The sequence below is a fragment of the Mastigoproctus giganteus genome, chromosome 7, assembly GCF_048544385.1.
Source record: "Mastigoproctus giganteus isolate SK-2022 chromosome 7, ASM4854438v1, whole genome shotgun sequence".
Lineage (NCBI taxonomy): Eukaryota > Metazoa > Arthropoda > Arachnida > Uropygi > Thelyphonidae > Mastigoproctus > Mastigoproctus giganteus.
In genome coordinates, this window is record NC_143581.1 from 222,782,148 (window position 1) to 222,801,001 (window position 18,854).

Sequence of the window (18,854 nt, forward strand, 5' to 3'; positions counted from 1 at the left end):
TAAATACAATGTTTCACACTGCAAAACTATTGTTTACCAACAATAACTCACAATACTTTGAAAGTTAAGTTTTCAAGAGTTTCTCAATTAAAAAGTTGAGTAGGATCAAAATTGAATAGGGTCAAAACATCTGCATAGGCATGCATGTATGCTTTTCTGTACTTGCAAATTGGTTAAGATATTACCATTCTCTGAGCTGTTCAAATTATTTTATCCTCAAGAAATGTCTCAAAGTTTACTCTATTTTATTTTTTTTTCTATTTAAATGATTTTTCCACCTGAGAATTAAATTTTAGTCATTAAAAAATGTAACTTTTGTCCCCACTGAATATATTCTTACGTGATCACAAATTGATCACTACTATAAAACAATCAGCTACCAGGCTGTCTGACACAGAATAATTTGCTAGAAGCAGCTTGCCTATCAAAGAATGATACCTGTATATCTGTCTGTTTCTATCCCAGACTTACACTTTGAGATTTAAATTAAATAGAAACACTTCTCTTCACATACATATTGGACAAAATTCTTTTGTTTATTAGCTTTAAGTAATAACTATAAAAGAGGACCTGCAGTGATCTGAGGGTCTTTTTTTATAGTTATTGATTAAGAGGTCTGCATTCAATGCCCATTAACAACTAAAGGAATTTCTAAAGTCTTTCTCATTCATGGCTTAGTTAGCCAATCTCAGGCAGAGAATGCAAAGAATGGGTTGTTCCTCCCCATGAATTATTCCAAGTTTTTCAGCCTATACAACATGCAAATATCATCCCATTAAAATGTATTTCTACAGACATAACTCCCAGAGGCTCACATTTGGTGGGTATGGGCTTGGCACACCCAGGGTCCTGAGCTGGATATCATCGTTCTTCCCTTACTTGGTGATTCCCTTCTATCTCTCTCTCTCTCTCTCTCTCTCTCTCTCAGAAATTGTTTTTTTTTTGGCTGGTGCAACAAAAGCCTCAGGCTTCCTTGCACCATATGGCTAATAATAATAATAATTACTGTTATTATTATTATTATTATTTCTTCCAATCAGGGAGAAAGAATATAAGAGCAATAATAATAAGGTTATGAGCACAATCTTGCCCAATTATGACAATATTTCAAATATGCTTCGGGACTGAAAGTCTATAAAGTTCAGGAAACATTTCTTTCCTGACTTTTTAGAATTGAAAATGAATCCCAAACCAAGTTGGAAATTTGTGGTGCAAGGCTGTTGAGTTAATTGGACCTCTTCTGTAGTTATTTCTTAAAAAATTAAGAATTTTTGCCCAATATGTACATAAGGAGACATGTTTATTTTTAACTTAAATTTTATAGTAAAGTATCACATTCTTCTCAAACAACAAAATTTTGTATTAGATGTGAAAAAAGAATTTTTAATTAAAAAAATAAATTTAAAAATAAAAACTTGCTTTTTGCGAAAATTTTTTTTTTCTGTAATGATAGAATCTGATTCAGAGCCCACAGTGGTGTCAACCAACTAGTTTGCACTGGTTTGGCTTGTATATTTAACTTGTTATTAACCACATTGGGGGGGGGGGGGTATTTTGACTTTTGCACTCTAAAGCACTTTTGCACTCCATGACTGATTCTCAATGCTTTTCAAGGAAAATTTTTCCCGTAGTTTCTCTACTTAAAATTTGAGAAATTTCTATTGACTAGAGTCAAAATAACCTTCAAAGGCACAGATATTTGTATAATGGCTTTTTGCACAATTCCAGTGGGTTAATACTTTTGAATTAATTATAAGAAGGCAATTTCTTCTGAATATTTAAACATATATAAGAACCCTTATAATGGTGCTGTCTGCTTGACAGTTTAATAAAACTTTTGATAACTTTACCTTTTGTGTGGCTTCCATCTATTTCATTCTCTTTGTCTGCATCATCATCTTCGGCAATTAGATCAATTGCTTCTGCCGTGTCCTCCTATTCAAAATCAATAATACATTTAATAATATAATAATAAACACCGTGCTTAAAAATGGCATACATAATACTGTAGTTTCATTGAAAAATAAAACTATTATTAATGAAAATCTAGCCAACTTTCATACATATATACAACAAAAACAAGCCGACCGGGCTAGCCGAGTGGGTAAAGTACCTGCCCGGCAGCCCAAAGGTCGCGGGTTCGATTCCCGCTTCGGGCTTGGATCAAGGTACTGCAAAAACCTTGGGAGGTGCAATATGGCCACAGAAGCCGATGCACCAACAACTACCAAATCAAAAAAAAAAAAAAAAAAAACAACAAAAACAAAGTTTTATTTAAAACACTAATAATATATATTGATTTTCTTATTGGAGCAGATTTTACAGGAAGATAAAATGTCAAATGTTGGTTTTTATAAATGCTCCCACCATTTTCATTAAATTCTGATAAATTTAAAGGGTATAATAATGAAAACCACACAAAATAAATAGAAAATTTTACTTACAGTGATTATTCATTACTTCTCATGCAAGTGTCTATATGTTATTATCAGCTTTCAATCAGGAATATAGCAAATTTTTTTTTATTAACCCAAGGAGTTTCTACTTTTTATTTTGTGATTTTTTTTCTGTAGTCTATTTAAACATCAAATAAACTTTACTGCATAAAATTTACTGAAATTTAGATCATAATACTCACTAATACTCCTAGTTGACTATGTACACTGTGTAACAAAAATGTTTATATTTAACTGTTTCTTATACGTATTTTTAAGTGTGCTGAATCCAACAGTGTAATTGGTTTTTCTCTAGAAGTAAGACCCACCAATTCCCAATATTTTGGCAGAAAGCAAAGGTTTTATGTTTTACAACATTTAATTGTATTGCGTAAATGCATACTTCAGTAATCTTTGAGTGTATATTACACTATTGGTATGCATTTATGCAATACATAAATGTTGCAAAACATAAAACCTTTGATTTCTACCAACTAAGCATACACCCCAGGGGCTCACATCTGGTGAGTATGGGCTTGACACACCCAGGGTCCTAAGCTGGATAGCATCATTCTTCTCTTTCTTGGTGATTCCCTTCTATTTCTCTCTCTCTCTCTCTCTCTCAGGGTAATTCAGAATTTTTTTTTTTTGGCTGGTGCAGCATAAGCCTCAGGCTTCCTTGCACCATATGACTAATAATAATAATAATACACTCAGTGTATGTTGCCTGCAAGCCTTTCCACACTGTCAGAATAGATAACTGTTCCCTGTCCATACACCTCACTTCTCATTCAAAAACATCCTACAGGTGTTCAATTGGATTGAGGTGGTGGGTGATATCTTCACTGTGTTCCTAGAATCACTCATGCACAGTGTAGGCCCAATGATACATTTCCTGTCCAGGAAAAAATGAAATATGGTGGGGTGCACATAGTCTCCTAAGAGCTGCTGGTAGACCAGTGAAATGTTGGTAGATCATCTCACCAGTGAAATGTTGGTCCATATGCACCAGGGGTTCTAGTTATTTCTAGCAAAACATGCAACCATCGCCACTTGCCTGGATAGTAGGCACCATACATAATGGGTCCATGGACTCATGTTGCTTGCCCCACACACACAAAGGCATCAGTCAGTGTGTTGCACCAGGTATTTAGACTCATTGACTAGCACACTCATTTCCAGTCCTCCAAGTCCAACCAGCAAGTTGTTGACATCAACAATGATCAGCAGTGGGGAGAGGGTGTCTCTTTGATCGTCTGTTGTAGAACCCCATACATCTGAGTGTGCAGAGCATTACCATTTGGGATATTCTTGTATCTTCCATATTGTATGGAGATGTCAACTGTCACACAGTGACCTGCCATTGAGCCCATACAACACACGCACACACACCACACCCTTCGCTCACCACAAACATCCATCTTACATAATCTTTTACACTTCTGTCAGCAGGAAGTGTTTTGACCCATTCAACCCCATTCTTTGTATACACCTTAGTGGGCCACAAACTTTGTATACACCACAGTGGGCCACAAGCAACCGACAAGACATGCTGTTTCCGATATGGAGGCACCCAATGCACGAGCTCCCACAATCATGCCCTTTTGAAACTCGGTGATATCTTTACTACATCCCATAACTGCTCTAATATATGAAATTATCACTGCTCTAGTATATGAAGCTGTTTGGCTTTTTACGCTGCATAGCATGCAGTATAGTTCATTATGGATAGGGTGGTCACAATTCAGTGATCACTGAGTGTATAAGAGCCTCTATTATTTGTATAACAGAGGCGCTTGTACAAAATAAAGGTGCAAGTTATCTTCAGACTCTTTCTACTATGTTTGTACATATTATATAGGTTTGCAGCAAGTGAAGCATAACATTGTTGATTGCATCACATTTTGCAGTACATATGAAGCCTATTTTGGAATGCCTAGGTAATCAAGACAAGTTGTGGGCACCCCACTTTCTGCTCTGGTAGTCACATGTCAACATTAGAGAGACGATTTCATGGTAGTCAAGTGTATGTCTCTTGTTATGCCTTGAATATGGAGAGAGCTCACAAACCATCATGACCACTGCTAGTTTTGGTGGACACATCGAAGTTAAAAAAGTCTGAACACCGAAAGGCTGTAGCGTATCCAAATATACCATCCACTATTGCTCCAGTGCCACACAAGAAAGACTCACCAATTCCCAATTCAGAAAAGAGTCTTCAGAATAAGATGATGAATCTGATAAACAGGATAATTGAGATTACACCCCAGAAGCCTCTTCAAGTAAAGCATCATTTTCCGAATTAGAAAGAATTGGATGAGCGAGGAATTGGATGTGACTAAATCCAAGCAAAGATCTTATTTAAAAGATTTGAGCTCAAAGTTTCCACATACGGAAATAAAAATAAATATAATTTTTTTTATTTATATTTATATATAAATAAATATAGTTGCAGAATCCCTGTGCCTGTTTTAATTTGATTGGCCACAATCCAGAAGAGTGGCATATTTTCACAGTTCAAGTAAAAGTTTGAAAGTTGTTGCTTCACAATGGGAATTATACGCACATCAATTTGTTGTGCACTCTGTTCATATTAAAGAAGACTAAGGAAATGTGAAGCATGCAATAGAAAAGATCAAGTATTACCACTATGAATGGGATGTCTGTGGTGACTTTGAGATGCTGGGTGGTTTGTAAGATGGTTTCACTAAGTTTTGCTTCCACCACTCCTTATCAGTTCAAAAATTTGATCTTCAAGGTGATACCTTCAAGCATATATAGTCTATGTTTCCAAAACTGTCTGTTGCAAAAGTGAAAGGTTACTGATCAAAGTTAAGATGTTGACTTCACAAGAACTGGAAGACAAAAAGACTGATACTGAGCAAAAGTTTGGCAGTAGTTTCACCTTACAGTGAATTGGTAACATTAAGAGTAAAAATTACATAAAACTAGTTGATAAATTTATTAAAAATTATGGAAAAATTGGATGCACAATATCAATCAAACTCCATTACTTGCACTCTCACCAGGATTTTTTTCAAACCAAATCTGGGTGACATTGGTGAACAGCATGGAGAGAGATTCCACTAGGACACACAGCAATGGAGAAAAGGCATTAGTATTAACTATATGGTGCAAGGGAACCCTAAGCTTTTGTTGCACCATCCAAAAATAATTAATTAATTAAAAATAAAATAAATAGGGCACCAGTATTTAAGAGTGTTAAATTCTGCTTATCTAGGCATATTCTATTAGCAGGTCTCACTTATCTAATTGTAGCGAGCCCCAAAGCAGATGATATCCATTTAGATCTCCTGGAATACTGAAAGGTGGAGGAGTTTATTTAACAAGATTGCCAGTTTTCAGAAAGCATATGTGTGATTTGATGGAAAGTACACTGACAGTCATTATTGTGCAGTGCAAACATTACATAAGTTGCAACAACTTCAAATAAAGTTTGAAGGGAAACAGAGCTTTGGAGAGCATTCTGGAGTTAACAAGAATTGATAATCCTTCATGTGCTGCATTGGATGCTCTCTCTCTTCTATATATGGTATAATGTTCTATAGATAACAGAATTTGAAGTGAGATTTGTTTCTTGTAGGCAGAAGCCTGTAGGGTTATAACGTTCAAAAAAGTAACTAATGTCATCAATATTATCATATAGCAGCTTCCGAAGCCGAGTAGTCAGGAGTGTGAGTGCAGTAGCACATGCCCTTTGAGTAGGGTTATAACGCCTGTAGGGTTATAACGTTCAAAAAAGTAACTAATATCATCAATATTATCACATAGCAGCTTTCGAAGCCGAGTAGTCAGGAGTGGGAGTGCAGTAGCACACGCCCTTTGAGTAGGGTTATAACACCTGTAGGGTTATAACATTCAAAAAAGTAACTAATGTCATCAATATTATCACATAGCAGCTTCCAAAGCTGAGTGGTCAGGAGTGGGAGTGCAGTAGCACACGCCCTTTGAGTAGACCAGGGTTCAAGCCCCTGACTGCTAAATATGGTTGATCTGCCAACCCACACTGGACCAGCGTGGCAGATTATAGTCCATTTCTCTCAACATGAATCATTGAGGAAGCTTGCATCCTGCAGTGGGTTGATAATGGTTCAGTTTGCCTTTTTTTTATCATCACATAAGCCTCAGCAATTCTACTGAACTATTGTGTACATTGTTTAACTTTGTTAGGAACTTCTCCCTGTTTCTGAAGTGCAGTTGATTTGTGTGTGTGGGTGTGTCCATTTTTGGTTTTTTTTTTTTTTTTTGGAAATATTGCCTAGTCCATATCGTCTGACCAATTTGATTACATACTGTGATGTGGTCACAAAGGAACTGGATGCAGGGAATAACTCTGATATCATATATTTGGATCTTAGAAAGGCCTTTAATACTGTTGCACATGGAAGACTGCTGCACAAATTGGAGCAGTTTGGCACTGGAGGCAAATTGCTGCTATGGATTAAGGGATTGTTGAGTGGGAGAAGATAGAGAGTAGAAATCAATGGACACTGCTCTTCGTGGACTAATGTTATTAGTGGAGTCCCTCAGGGTTCAGTGTTGGGTCCATTGTTGTTTTCTGTATTTATAAATGATATTGATGATGGTATATCAGGCTTAATGTCCAAGTTTGCAGACTATACGAAGGTTGGCAGGATTGTAAAGGACACTAATGACACTAACAGTGGTAGAGAATGAAAAGGACCTGGGGGTAATTGTGCAGGCAGATATGAAGTTTTCTGAGCAGTGCAGACGATCTGCAAGAATAGCTCATGGTGTCTTGTCAATAATATACAGGAATTTTTCTAGCAGAGATAAGGAGGTGATTATCCCCTTGTATAAGGCAATGGTCAGGCCACACCTTGAGTACTGTATACAGGTCTGGCAGCCTCATTTTAAGAAGGATGTAGAACTGTTGGAATGAGTACAGAGAAGGGCAACAAGATTAGTGAATGGAAGAAAGGGTTGCTCGTACGAAGAAAGGCTTAAGTTTTGCAGATTACAGTGTCTGGAGACTAGGCACCTGCGAGTGATCTGATTGAGGTGTATAAAGCTTTGAATGGTTTGAGCATGCTCAATGCTGATGGGATTCTTCCTCTTGCCCAGAATAATCATATGAGAGGGCATAAATTCAAATTGAGGAAAGACAATTGTAGGATAGATGTGCGGAAGTTTGCCTTTAGCCAGTGGGTAGTTGATTGGTGGAACAGACTTCCATCTTTTGTTGTGGAAGTTGATAGCCTAAATAAATTTAAGGTTGAGCTGGACATGTATTAGGAACGAACGGAGGGATGAAATGGGAGCGTTTTTTTTTTTTTTTTTTGGCTGATGCTGCATAAGCTTTCTTTTGTGCATCATATGCCTCTACTAATGCTAATCTCCTGTACACATCTCTCATCAGTCTTATTGAAGTGTTTAATCATCTGTATCCATATGTAACGAAGTGTCTTTCTTTTTACTTTTTTTCAGAATTAAGTTCTTTTTCTGGAATTTTTAGTGATGAATCTGCATTTGTAGGAACTGAGAGTGGGGTGTTTATGGCATTGGTCTGATTTTGCTGAGTGGTGACTGATTGTATTTGTGAAAGAACAGTATGTGCCCAGTAAGATATAGATATATCTAGTAGAACAGAAATATCTGTCTGAATCACTATTGCACAGTACTTTTTGACTGTCAATGAATAGGTTGGAAAATACATAAGTTTAAATAGGTTTGGTAAATGGAGGTATCTGTTCCTTAGCCTTCTGATAGATTACTATATTCTTTATTTTAAATATGTTTAAATTTTATTGTTCACCCTTTTTCAGTATTTACATTCTTTTGGGAGCATGGTAATTCTCCCTCTCCACAATTTGGACAGTTTTGTGATTTTGTAGAGAGTGGTTACAAAGGAACTGGATGCAAAAAATAATTTTGATATCATATGCTTGGATTTCAGGAAAGCTTTTGACACTGTTGCAAATGGAAGACTACTATACAAATTGGAGCAGAATGGTATTAAGGGTAAGTTGCCACAATGGATAAAAGAATGGTTGAGTTGGAGAAGACAGAAGGTGGTAATCAATGGGTGCTGCTCTTTGTGGACTAATGTTATTAGTGGAATCCCACAGGGTTCGGTGTTGGGTCCACTGTTTTGTATATTTATCAATGATATTGATGAAGGTATATCAGGCTTAGTATCGAAGTTTGCAGATGATACAAAGGTTGGCAGGGTTTTTAATGACAGTAATGGCAGTGTGTTACTGCAACAGGATGTAGAAAATTTGGGCACATGGGCTGAGAAGTGGCAACTGAAGTTTAACATTGACAAATGCAAAGTTCTGCATATGGGTAGAAGTAACCCCAGAGAAACGTACCAACTGTGTGGTACTACACTTAAGGTGGTAGAAAATGAAAAAGACCTGGGAGTAATTGTGCAGTCAGATATGAAGTTTTCTGAGCAATGCAGACAGACTGCCAGGGCAGGTCATGGGGTGTTGTCAATGATAGACAGGAATTTTGCTAGCAGGGAAAAGGAGGTGATTGTTCCTCTGTATAAGGCAATGGTCAGGCCATGCCTTGAGTACTGCGTACTGGTCTGGAGGCCTCATTTTAGGAAGGATGTAGATTTGCTTGAGCATGTACAGAGAAGGGCAACAAGATTGGTGAGGGGAATGAAGGGATCCTCTTACCAGGAGAAGCTTAAGTTCTGCAAATTGCAGCAGCTGGAGACTAGGCACCTGCGAGGTGATCTGATTGAGGTGTATAAGGCCTTGAATGGGTTAAGCACGCTGAATTCTGATGGGATCCTTACACTTGTTCAGATTACGAACCTAAGGGGGCATAAACTGAAATTGTTCAAGGACAGATGTAGAATAGATGTGCGGAAATTTTCCTTTAGCCAGCGGGTGGTTAATTGCTGGAACAAACTTCCATCTGTTGTTGTGGAAGTTGATAGGTTAAATAAATTTAAGAAGGAACTGGACAAACAATTAGAGGGGATTGTTTTGTAATTTTTTTTTTTTTTGCTGATGCTGCATAAACTCATACACTTGCTTTCTTGCATCACATGCCACTACTACTACGTGAGACCCATTACAGCAACTCCTCTACAGACTGTTTGGTGGCGACCAAACTTCTAAAACTGAAAAGAGTTTATTTTAACATAATAAGAAAAATGGTATTTTTAACATATAAGAATCTGTTTGCTGCAAAAGCTCTTTAAAGATAATGCTTCGAGAGCACTAATATTGCTTGCCCACAGAATGTTTTGCCACCCTTGTTACACTAGTATTTGTAGTGATTTGATCTATTCCTCATGAAGATTAATATATAGACAGTTCATGAAGTTTTTTTTTATTGTTATTTCTTTATATGATTCCAGGAGGAATGATGATAGGGACTGACAGGTAAAATTTTCCTGAACTGAGCTTTCGATGATGCTACTTCCACTTTTTTTTTATGAATATGAAAAATATATCTAATTTTTTAAAAATAGTAATTGGTATAACAATATGTTTTTAACACAAAATTGATATAGATGGGCAACCAGTAACTAATGTTCTGTCAACACCACACCAATAAGCTAATAATGGTGGTGGACAATTTCAGTTGCCATTGATTACCAACCATATGTCAGCAGACTACTCTGAGACAGCAAAACTACTCTGTTGCCAGATCTGCTACCACAGACCTCATTGTTAAAGAACAGGAGGGCTTGGTTGGAAATATCATGTTAGCAGGAAAAATGTATAACTATACCTCTGCATAAAATTGGTAGCGATCTTTATGTGGTTGGTACAATTACAATTGTAATCTAGCATACAGAAAGCGATAGCAGTTTAGCTAATATTGTACATTATGGATTGTTACTAGCTATGATCGACAGAAAAAAAAAATTATAATCTCTAGAATATGTGTGTGTCTGTCTATCAATATTGTACTTTTATTTTCTTTTATAAAACTTACCTTGGCTAAGCTAACAGCCAAAAAACACAGCCCAATGACCAAGAACTTCATCTTCTTTTTTGAAACCACCTGATTTCTGCAATAATTCAATTAATTAGCTGTAGGTTATTAATTATGAAGTTTTCTGTGGGATTTACATAAATCATTCATAAAATAATCTGTATTCTTTTCTCTATTCAGATAAGAATTACAGATAAGAAAACTGAATAGATGTAACAAGCTTGATGCAGAAAGGAAGAATAAGAAGAAGAATTATACAGGATGTTTCATTTTTGAAATACCCTGTATAATTCTGTCAATTTTTGCCTACTGCATTGCAGCCCCAGTCAAGGTCAGAGAGGAGTGACAATTAGATTATCACTCCTCTCTGACGGCAAATATACTAAAAGCAAATATACTTCACCTGTGGAGGGGGCCCACAGGTGAAGTACCTTAAAGTACACGTCATAAAAGAGTCCCGCCGTAGGGTGAAGCGACATACAGCGTTAGTCACAAAGCCCTTGCACAGTGCCTAATGGAAAAGGCGGCTTTGTGTTCCTGGAAAGCTTTGACGATCCTCCCCCATACATATTTCTGTCGTCCAAAATGTCGGATTATAGTGCTCCAATAGCCGAGTTGTTTGGAGAATTGACTTTCTCTGAAGTTCCAGACACCAGTTTCAAGGAACCTCCAGCTATGATGGAAAAAACACTGGAAGACAAATTTCCTCCTATTCAAGGACTTTTAAATTCTACTCATACGTTTAATGATTCTCAAGATTGTGAACAAACTGGTAGTGCAGCTATTCTTGACTATCTTTTTGGATTAAAAGCAAATATGCTTGATGTTTTTATAGCGGGCTCTACTGTGACACCTCTTATGTTTGTTGAGATGTCCAAAAATTGGAACAATATGGAAAGGATAGTGATAGATCTAACTATAGAGAACGAAAAGTTGAGAACAAAATTAAATAATCTTAATGTTGAGAGGAAACAAAAAAATGTCTTGCCAACCGTTTCGGCTCCTACCTATGTGGGTGTGGTTGCCTTATGCGCTGGCAAACAATCTCAGAATGAAGGTAACTTACCGGATGTTCAAACAAAGTATGTACTGTTAGTTAAAGCAAATGCAGATAGTAACTGTAAAACCAGTGAGGAAGTTAAAGCTGAAATTTCTAAAAGTCTTAAACCTGAATTTAAAAAATTAAAGATTAAATCAATAAGAAAAATAAGAGAAAAGGGAGTTATAATCGAAACTGATAACAGCAAGGATCTAAATAAAGTTAAATCCTGCCCTAAGTTCAAGGAGTTAAAATTTTCTGTGGATTCCCCTAAAAAATTAAATCCAACTGTCATAATATATGACATACCTGAAGATGTCAATGAGTCTGATTTTCTGGAAGACTTATTCAATAAAAACCTTGTGGATCATGGGATTTCCCAGGAAGATTTCGAGTCTATTAAGGTTCATTTTAAAATCAGGTCTCGGAACAAAAACAATCAACATTGGGTTCTTGAGATCCAAAATAAAATTAGGAAAGTGTTTTTGGCTTCAAATAGCAAGGTTTTTATCGTATGGTCTGTCCACGGTATGAAGGATTTTTTCACAGCATCACACTGTTTTAAATGTCTTAGCTACGGACACTCGGCTAAAAATTGCCACCAGTCCAAGTTTACCTGCGGACATTGCGGTGACCTGGGTCATCAATTTCACGACTGTCCTAAAATGGAGGAACCTGCTGTTTGCCCAAATTGTTGGCTTAAGAAGAGGAATGTAGACCATTCCTTCAAGGATGTTAAGTGCCCTGAATTTGTGAAAGCCCAAGAAGAAACAAAAATTCGGACCGACTTTACCTAACTCTGGAATGTCTTGTGTATATACTTTACAGTTAAATTGTCAACGATCTTTATCGGTTTTATGTGATCTTTCTAAGTTAATGGTCCAACATAAATTTCAACTTTTAGGGTTACAAGAACTGTATTCTTATAAGGGTGTGGTCAAGGGCCTCCCTCTCAGCTGTCGCATTATTTCTTCAAACCCTGTTACGAGCGGTGACCGGGGTAATGCCACTAAAAGGGTTTGGGCCGCCCTGGTGGTTGCTGACCCCCTCATTACTGTAACAAAAATCTCTAGTCTTTGCTCCACACATGCCGCATGTGCATGCTTGGAAGGCTGTTTTGGAAATTTTTATGTGGTTTCTCTATATGTTCAATGTAGTCAGGCCGGGCAGGCCAGAGAGCCATTCCTAAAATACATGGAAGACATTTTGATCCATTTATCCTGTCATTTTTATGATGGATGCTAATGCTCACTCCCAGCTTTGGAATAGCCCTACTACAGACTCTAAAGGTGAACTTTTGGAGGAGCTTATTCAGTCCAATAACCTCACTCTTTGGAATACCCCAGGCCATCCGCCTACTTTTGTTTTTTTCTCTGGATCAATCTTATATGGACATTACCCTTTCAAACTCTACTCTTGATTATGGCATTTCCAACTGGCTTAGCAATACTGTGTGGTGCTCGAGCGACCACAATGTCATCACTTTTATGATCAGTCTAAGCAACAATCCTATGGCTATCAGGTGCTGTTTTGACTTCCCGCAGTTTAAGACAAAACACATTGATTGGAATATCTTTGATGTAAAGGTTGGCTGCATTTCTACTTCCTTGCGCTCATTTTAAAATCTGTTTAAAATATTTTCACCCCATTCCCTGCCTTAGTTCTTTTTAATGCTTCTTCCAACCTAAATTTAACCACCATCTACCAAAAAAATTTACTGCAGATTTATACAAGGTGAGTACCGTTTTCTAAGCATTTGCTATTCATTTTTTAGTCAGGTTGGTGAGCTTATTTCAGAAGAAATAATTGTCCAACTTGGCTCGCTTCCTGCTGATATGCAGGTTTCTAGGGTTCAAGAGATTCTAATCACTGTCTGCATGTCCACACTAAAAAAAGAAAAAACAAAAAATGAATAGTGTTTCAGGGTGGACCCCAAATCTCACAATTCTCAGAAGAAACTTACAAAATGCTAGTCGTAATTTTCAGAGAGCAAGGAGAGCTAACAGGCCCAGAGATGAGATTAACCGACATGGTGAGTTCTATAAATCCAATAGAAGGACTTATTTCAATACCATTTCCAAGAGAAGAAACTTGCCTGGGCAAGGTTTGTTCAGCATAACATAAATGAAGATCCGTGGAGATTACCCTACAAACTTGTTACTAACAAGGTTCATCCCGGCGATGTTCTTTCTTCTATTATTGTAAATGGTAATGAAACCCTGGACTGGAGTTTGTCAATTAATGCCATCTTGGATGGCTTGCTCCATGAGGACACTGCCTCCTGTGAAAACACCATCCAAACTACAATGAGATTAGATCATTTATCATACCAAGGGCCCCAAACCGAAGCTCCTTTTACGGATACTGAGCTGGAATCTGCTATCTCAACCTTAAGGGATGGTAAATGTCCTGGACAGGATCTCCTTGAGGTTTCTGTACTTAAAAGATTTTGGAAAAATTGCCTATTAATTATATTAAATCTTTGGAATGCTTGTCTGTCTTCGGGATTATTCTCGCTGGCTTGGAAACAAGCTAGACTTAAACTTCTACTTAAGTCCTTCGACAAACTCTCCAATGATCCAGCCTCTTACAGGCCCATTGCGCTGTTGCCCATCCTTGGCAAAGTCTTGGAAAAATTAATTGTTTCTCGTCTTTTAAATTACTATTTAGACAGAAACCTAAGTTCTCCACTTCAATTTGGCTTTACATGTGGAAGGTCTTCTGTTGATGCTATTTGTCAGGTTTTGAGTTCTCGTCAAAATTCTAATTTTAAATATGTCCTCGGTCTCTTTGTTGATTTCAAAGGGCCATTCGACACTATTTGGTGGCCGAGTGTCCTGGCGAGGTCCAGAGAGGCCGGGGTCTCTGCTCCTATTTACCGTCTCCTTTCGAATTACTTTGATTCTCGCAGCATCACAGTTTCCTCAGGATTCTGCTCTGTTTCTAGGGACTGCCCTCAGGGTTCTGTTCTTGGCCCTGTATGCTGGAACATGGTCCTTGATGGGTGGCTCTCAGTTGATCGAGACAACATCCTTCAGACAGCTTACCCAGACGACCTTGCTATTCTGATTTTTGGCAATTCTCACCGGGGCTAGAGTGCAGAGCAAATGAAGTTCTAGAGGACTTGAATATCTGGTGTCAAACACATAAATTTCAAATTTCGACTAATAAAACAAAAACAAATGTTGCTAAAGGGCTCTCTTGATGTGAATAGACCACCTGTTATTAAGTTGAATGCAGAAATGATTAGGAGTACTCGGCAGCATAAATACTTAGGAATTTATTTTGATGACCATCTTAATTTTAATTACCATGCAAAATATGTACTTCAGAAAATAAAAGCTATGACCTATAAAATTATTAAGATTACCAGGAGTACTTTTGGTGTAAAGAAATCTTCCATTAAATTATACTACTCTTGTATATTTATACCAATTGTGTGTTATGCGGCTGGGGCCTGGGGATACAGAATCGGTAACTCCCTTGTTCAAGCCCAAAGATTCTTTCTTCTCGCTGTAAGTAGAGCTTGTCGAACTGTCTCTACAGCTGTTCTCCTGATCCTCAGTCATCGACTGCCAATCCAATATGAACTAATGTTACACTATCTTTTATATTGTAAAAGAAAAAACGTTCATGCGATTGTAAATGATATAACATATAATACTGACTTACAAGAAAATGTAGACATTAAGAATGAGAAATGAATGTTGTAGAGCGTGGTAAAATACTCGGTCTACTTCTAACTTTAGGTTTTTTCCCGAGGTTGCTGATTATGATAAGAAAATGGACCAGTGGCGGATTTCCGCACAGGCGCACGAGGCGCCTGGGGCCTCTTAAATCAAGGGGGTCTCAAATCTCAGGTCTCAAAAAATAAAATAAAATTGTTTAATTTTAAATTTTTACACTCATCTTTATTACCGTTACTGAATAAAACTATAATTTAATATGAGAAGTTAGTAAACTCTTATGCGAATATCCCCACATATATGAAATATCTATGCAAACTAAGTGAATCTGAAGTAGAATACATATTATCATTAATGCTAGATTTTATGTATTAATTTTATGCATTAATGTTAGATTTGGCAGGGATGGTAGTTGTGTCATTTTTTCATTTAAACATTAGTTAAAATATGTATGAAAGAATTGCTCAACCAAAATGATTAAAATCGCAACACCAAATCTAGAGTGCATGCTATAGTAAAAACATGCGCGTAGAATGCACACTGTAGTGGTACCGAAAATATTTATGGGGGGGGGCCTCAAAATTGAATTGCGCCTGGGGCCCTCACAAGTGCTAAATCCGTCACTGAAATGGACTGGTTCAACCCTGGCTTATATGTTACGTTTCTATATACAGGTCATGGCAGTCTTAACTCTAAATTGTTCTCATTCGGATTAAGTAACACTCCTCTCTGCAGTTGTGGTGCTGAAGAAACTGTTGAGCACCTCGTCTTTCATTGTCCTCTGTATGATGATTTAAGACTGGACTTTCAACTTCTCACAAATGTATTCGGTTGCACTGAACTGCCAAGATTAGTTAACTGTCCTGAGTATTATGCTGCCTTCTCCACCTATGCGGAGAAAATGTTTAAACGGAGGAAAAGAATTCTTACTCCTGAGGTTCAGTAAAATACTAACCTAATGTTAATTGATAGAAAATACCGCCATCTGTCGGTTAGTTGGAAAGCTTTTACTGTTTTGTTTTTTTTTTTGAACTTTAGATGGAAGGGCGCCCTTTTTATTGTTTTGGAAACCAGAAATTGTAACCATTCTTTTGAAGTATAAATCTTTGTAACAATCAGCCGGTTGTTGGGGACTGATAACTTTGGCTTGTTTGTAGACTGTTTCCGTTTTTGGATTCTCTTACCTGATGTACTAATCAGTCTGCTGGACTCCAAAGTCCAGTGTTTATTTTGTATCATTATCATTACCATTGTAAATAGCCTTTATGTATCATGATCATTGTAAATAGCCTTTATGTATCATCATCATTGTAAATAGCCTTTATGTATCATCATCATTGTAAATAGCCTTTATGTATCATCATCATTGTCTATAGTTGCTTTAAATTGTACACTGTGTACTGTTACCTGGAGCCCGCAAAACTTTAATAAAATACTTTGAATACTTGAATACTTTGAGCCCCAAACATCGCAGAGCTCGTAGAAACTGGTGCCATGACTTGGAGCCCTGATAAATGAGGTACAGTTCTGTTCTATGATGAGTCCCGTTTTAGCCTACAAACAGATGCTAGAAATTATTTCATCTGGAGACAACGAGGAATGCGGTACCATCCTTTCAACACAGAGAAAGGGACACTTACCGTGGAGGCGGTGTTCTCGTGTGGAGTGAAATAATGATCAACTACCGTACCCCGCTTCATGTTTTTGGTAGGGGTACCGTAACTGCGCAGGGGTACCGAGAACAAATCCTCAAATCCTATGTGCGACTTTTTAGGGGTGCGGTTGCGCAGATTTTCTTTTCAGGTATGACAACGCCACTGTACGTAGAGCTCAAGTGGTGGAGGAATACCTTGAAACTGGTGATGTATACTAGGGGCGGCCAACTTAATTTGTGATGTGATCTACTTTTTTTTCTTCAAAATGTGCCACGATCTACTATCTCAAGAATTTCATTGCACATGGTTAAAAAAGTTAATCAACACATATTGAAAATTGCTGTTTATAAATTTTAAAATTAAATACAATTCAGAATTCTCATTTTAAATTAACATATTTAAATTTTTAATTTATGTCAAGTTTGAGTCTTCTTGTCATCTGCCAAGCTTTCAAAATCGGGTGTATACAGTGATAAGGTCAACAGTAAAGAATCTTCTGTATGCAAGTCCATGAGGGAACAGCGATTCTTCGTCTTTGTTTGTTTCAAATACAAAAAGGCCGATTCACATAGATAGGTGGAACCAAAACAGGAATTTAAAAGTTCACTGCATTTTTTTTACATTTGGGTACTTCTCTCGGCAAACATATTTCCAAAAGTCTTTTTCTGAGGATCTGGCTTTTAGGAAGATATCATTTCGCAATGTAATAATTTCATTTTCAAGTAATCTTTTCTCCATGTGAAAAATCTCAGCAATTTTTCTGAAATTTGTTTCGTATCTAAGTCGACATTAAATGGATAAGAAATATATTGAACAATGTCTTCAATTGTTTTAAAATCACTGAATCTGTTTTCAAAATCATCCACAACTTTCTCAATTTCAGAAACATATTTGTCACTATTAAATTCAAAAACAGGATTTCATATCTGGTGAGTATGGGCTTGGCACACCCAGGGTCCTGAGATGGATTTCATCATTCTTCTCTTTCTTGGTGATTTCCTTCTCTCTCTCTCTCTCTCTCTCTCAGAGTAACTCAAAAATTTTTTTTTGGCTGGTGCAGCATAAGCCTCAGGCATCCTTGCACCATACGGCTAATAATGATAATAATAAAAAATAATATTTTTGCAAATGATCTTGCATATTTGCAAAATGAGAGAATTTTTTTTCTTTGGGATCCTTAGCCATTGCCAAAAATTTATATTTATATGCAGAAATACTACTAATCATGTCACCCACATTTTTATTTTTTCTTTATAATTCCAAATTCAGACCATTTTAATTTACTGGTAAAATCTGCCAAAAAAGCCAGATCACACAACACTTCGTATCTTGTAGATGCTGATAATCATCTCCCCTTTGATCAACAATTTTTTTTAAAATTTCATTTAGCAAATTTTGAAATCTCTGTAGAAACTTACTCCGATTCAGCCACCTCACATCTATGTGTAATATCAGATCTGGTTCATTTTCATCGAGTTGCATTTTGAAATGTCTCCTTTGAAGGAATTGTCCTCTGATAGAATTCACGATTTCGAAGTCCATAACGTCTTTAGTATTTATTTATTTTTTTCTTAATAAAAACCCCAAAGACGAAAGGTATGAAAACCTGTAGTACTTAGTACCGTACATGGGTTGAAGGAGAAGTATGGGGAGGGGGGGAGGTTTGCTGGAAACTTTGCTCTAAAAATGGGATTCACCACTTCAAGCCTCCAATAAGCAAAATGCTTTTGCTGGCTAACGCTTGTTGGTGGATGATAATGGTAACTGAAAAAATCTGGGAATTCATCATCCTTTTGGCACAATGCGACGAATCCGTTAAGATGCCCCTCTTTAGCTTTAGCTTTTTGTTTTTGCTTTAGCTCCATCTGTTGTTATTGATACGAGCTTAAATAGTGGTAATTTAATTTTTTTCAATAAAATTTTTGAATGCGTTAAATATATCAAGACCTCTAGTTCTTTCTTTTAACGAAACCATACTCAGCAGTTCTTCTCTAGTGGCAGAATCATCGAAAACCATACGAATGAAAACGAGCAATTGAGCTGTATCGCTGACGTCTGTAGATTCATCCAGTTGTAAAGAAAAGGACACAAT

General features: G+C 37.0%; 1 protein-coding gene across 1 annotated transcript in view; it reads right to left on the bottom strand.

The window, feature by feature from the left end:
* The window catches only part of LOC150083719 (SPARC-like), a 119,475-nt gene that overhangs the window by 44,671 nt on the left and 55,950 nt on the right, over positions 1–18,854 (bottom strand). The window contains exons 2-3 of the mRNA XM_090378161.1: positions 10,383–10,458; positions 1,851–1,935 (exon numbers count right to left, since the gene is read on the bottom strand). Of these exons, the coding sequence (XP_090234287.1) occupies positions 1,851–1,935; positions 10,383–10,433 (136 nt within the window). The 5' untranslated portion in view covers positions 10,434–10,458. The remainder of the gene's footprint in view (positions 1–1,850; positions 1,936–10,382; positions 10,459–18,854) is intronic.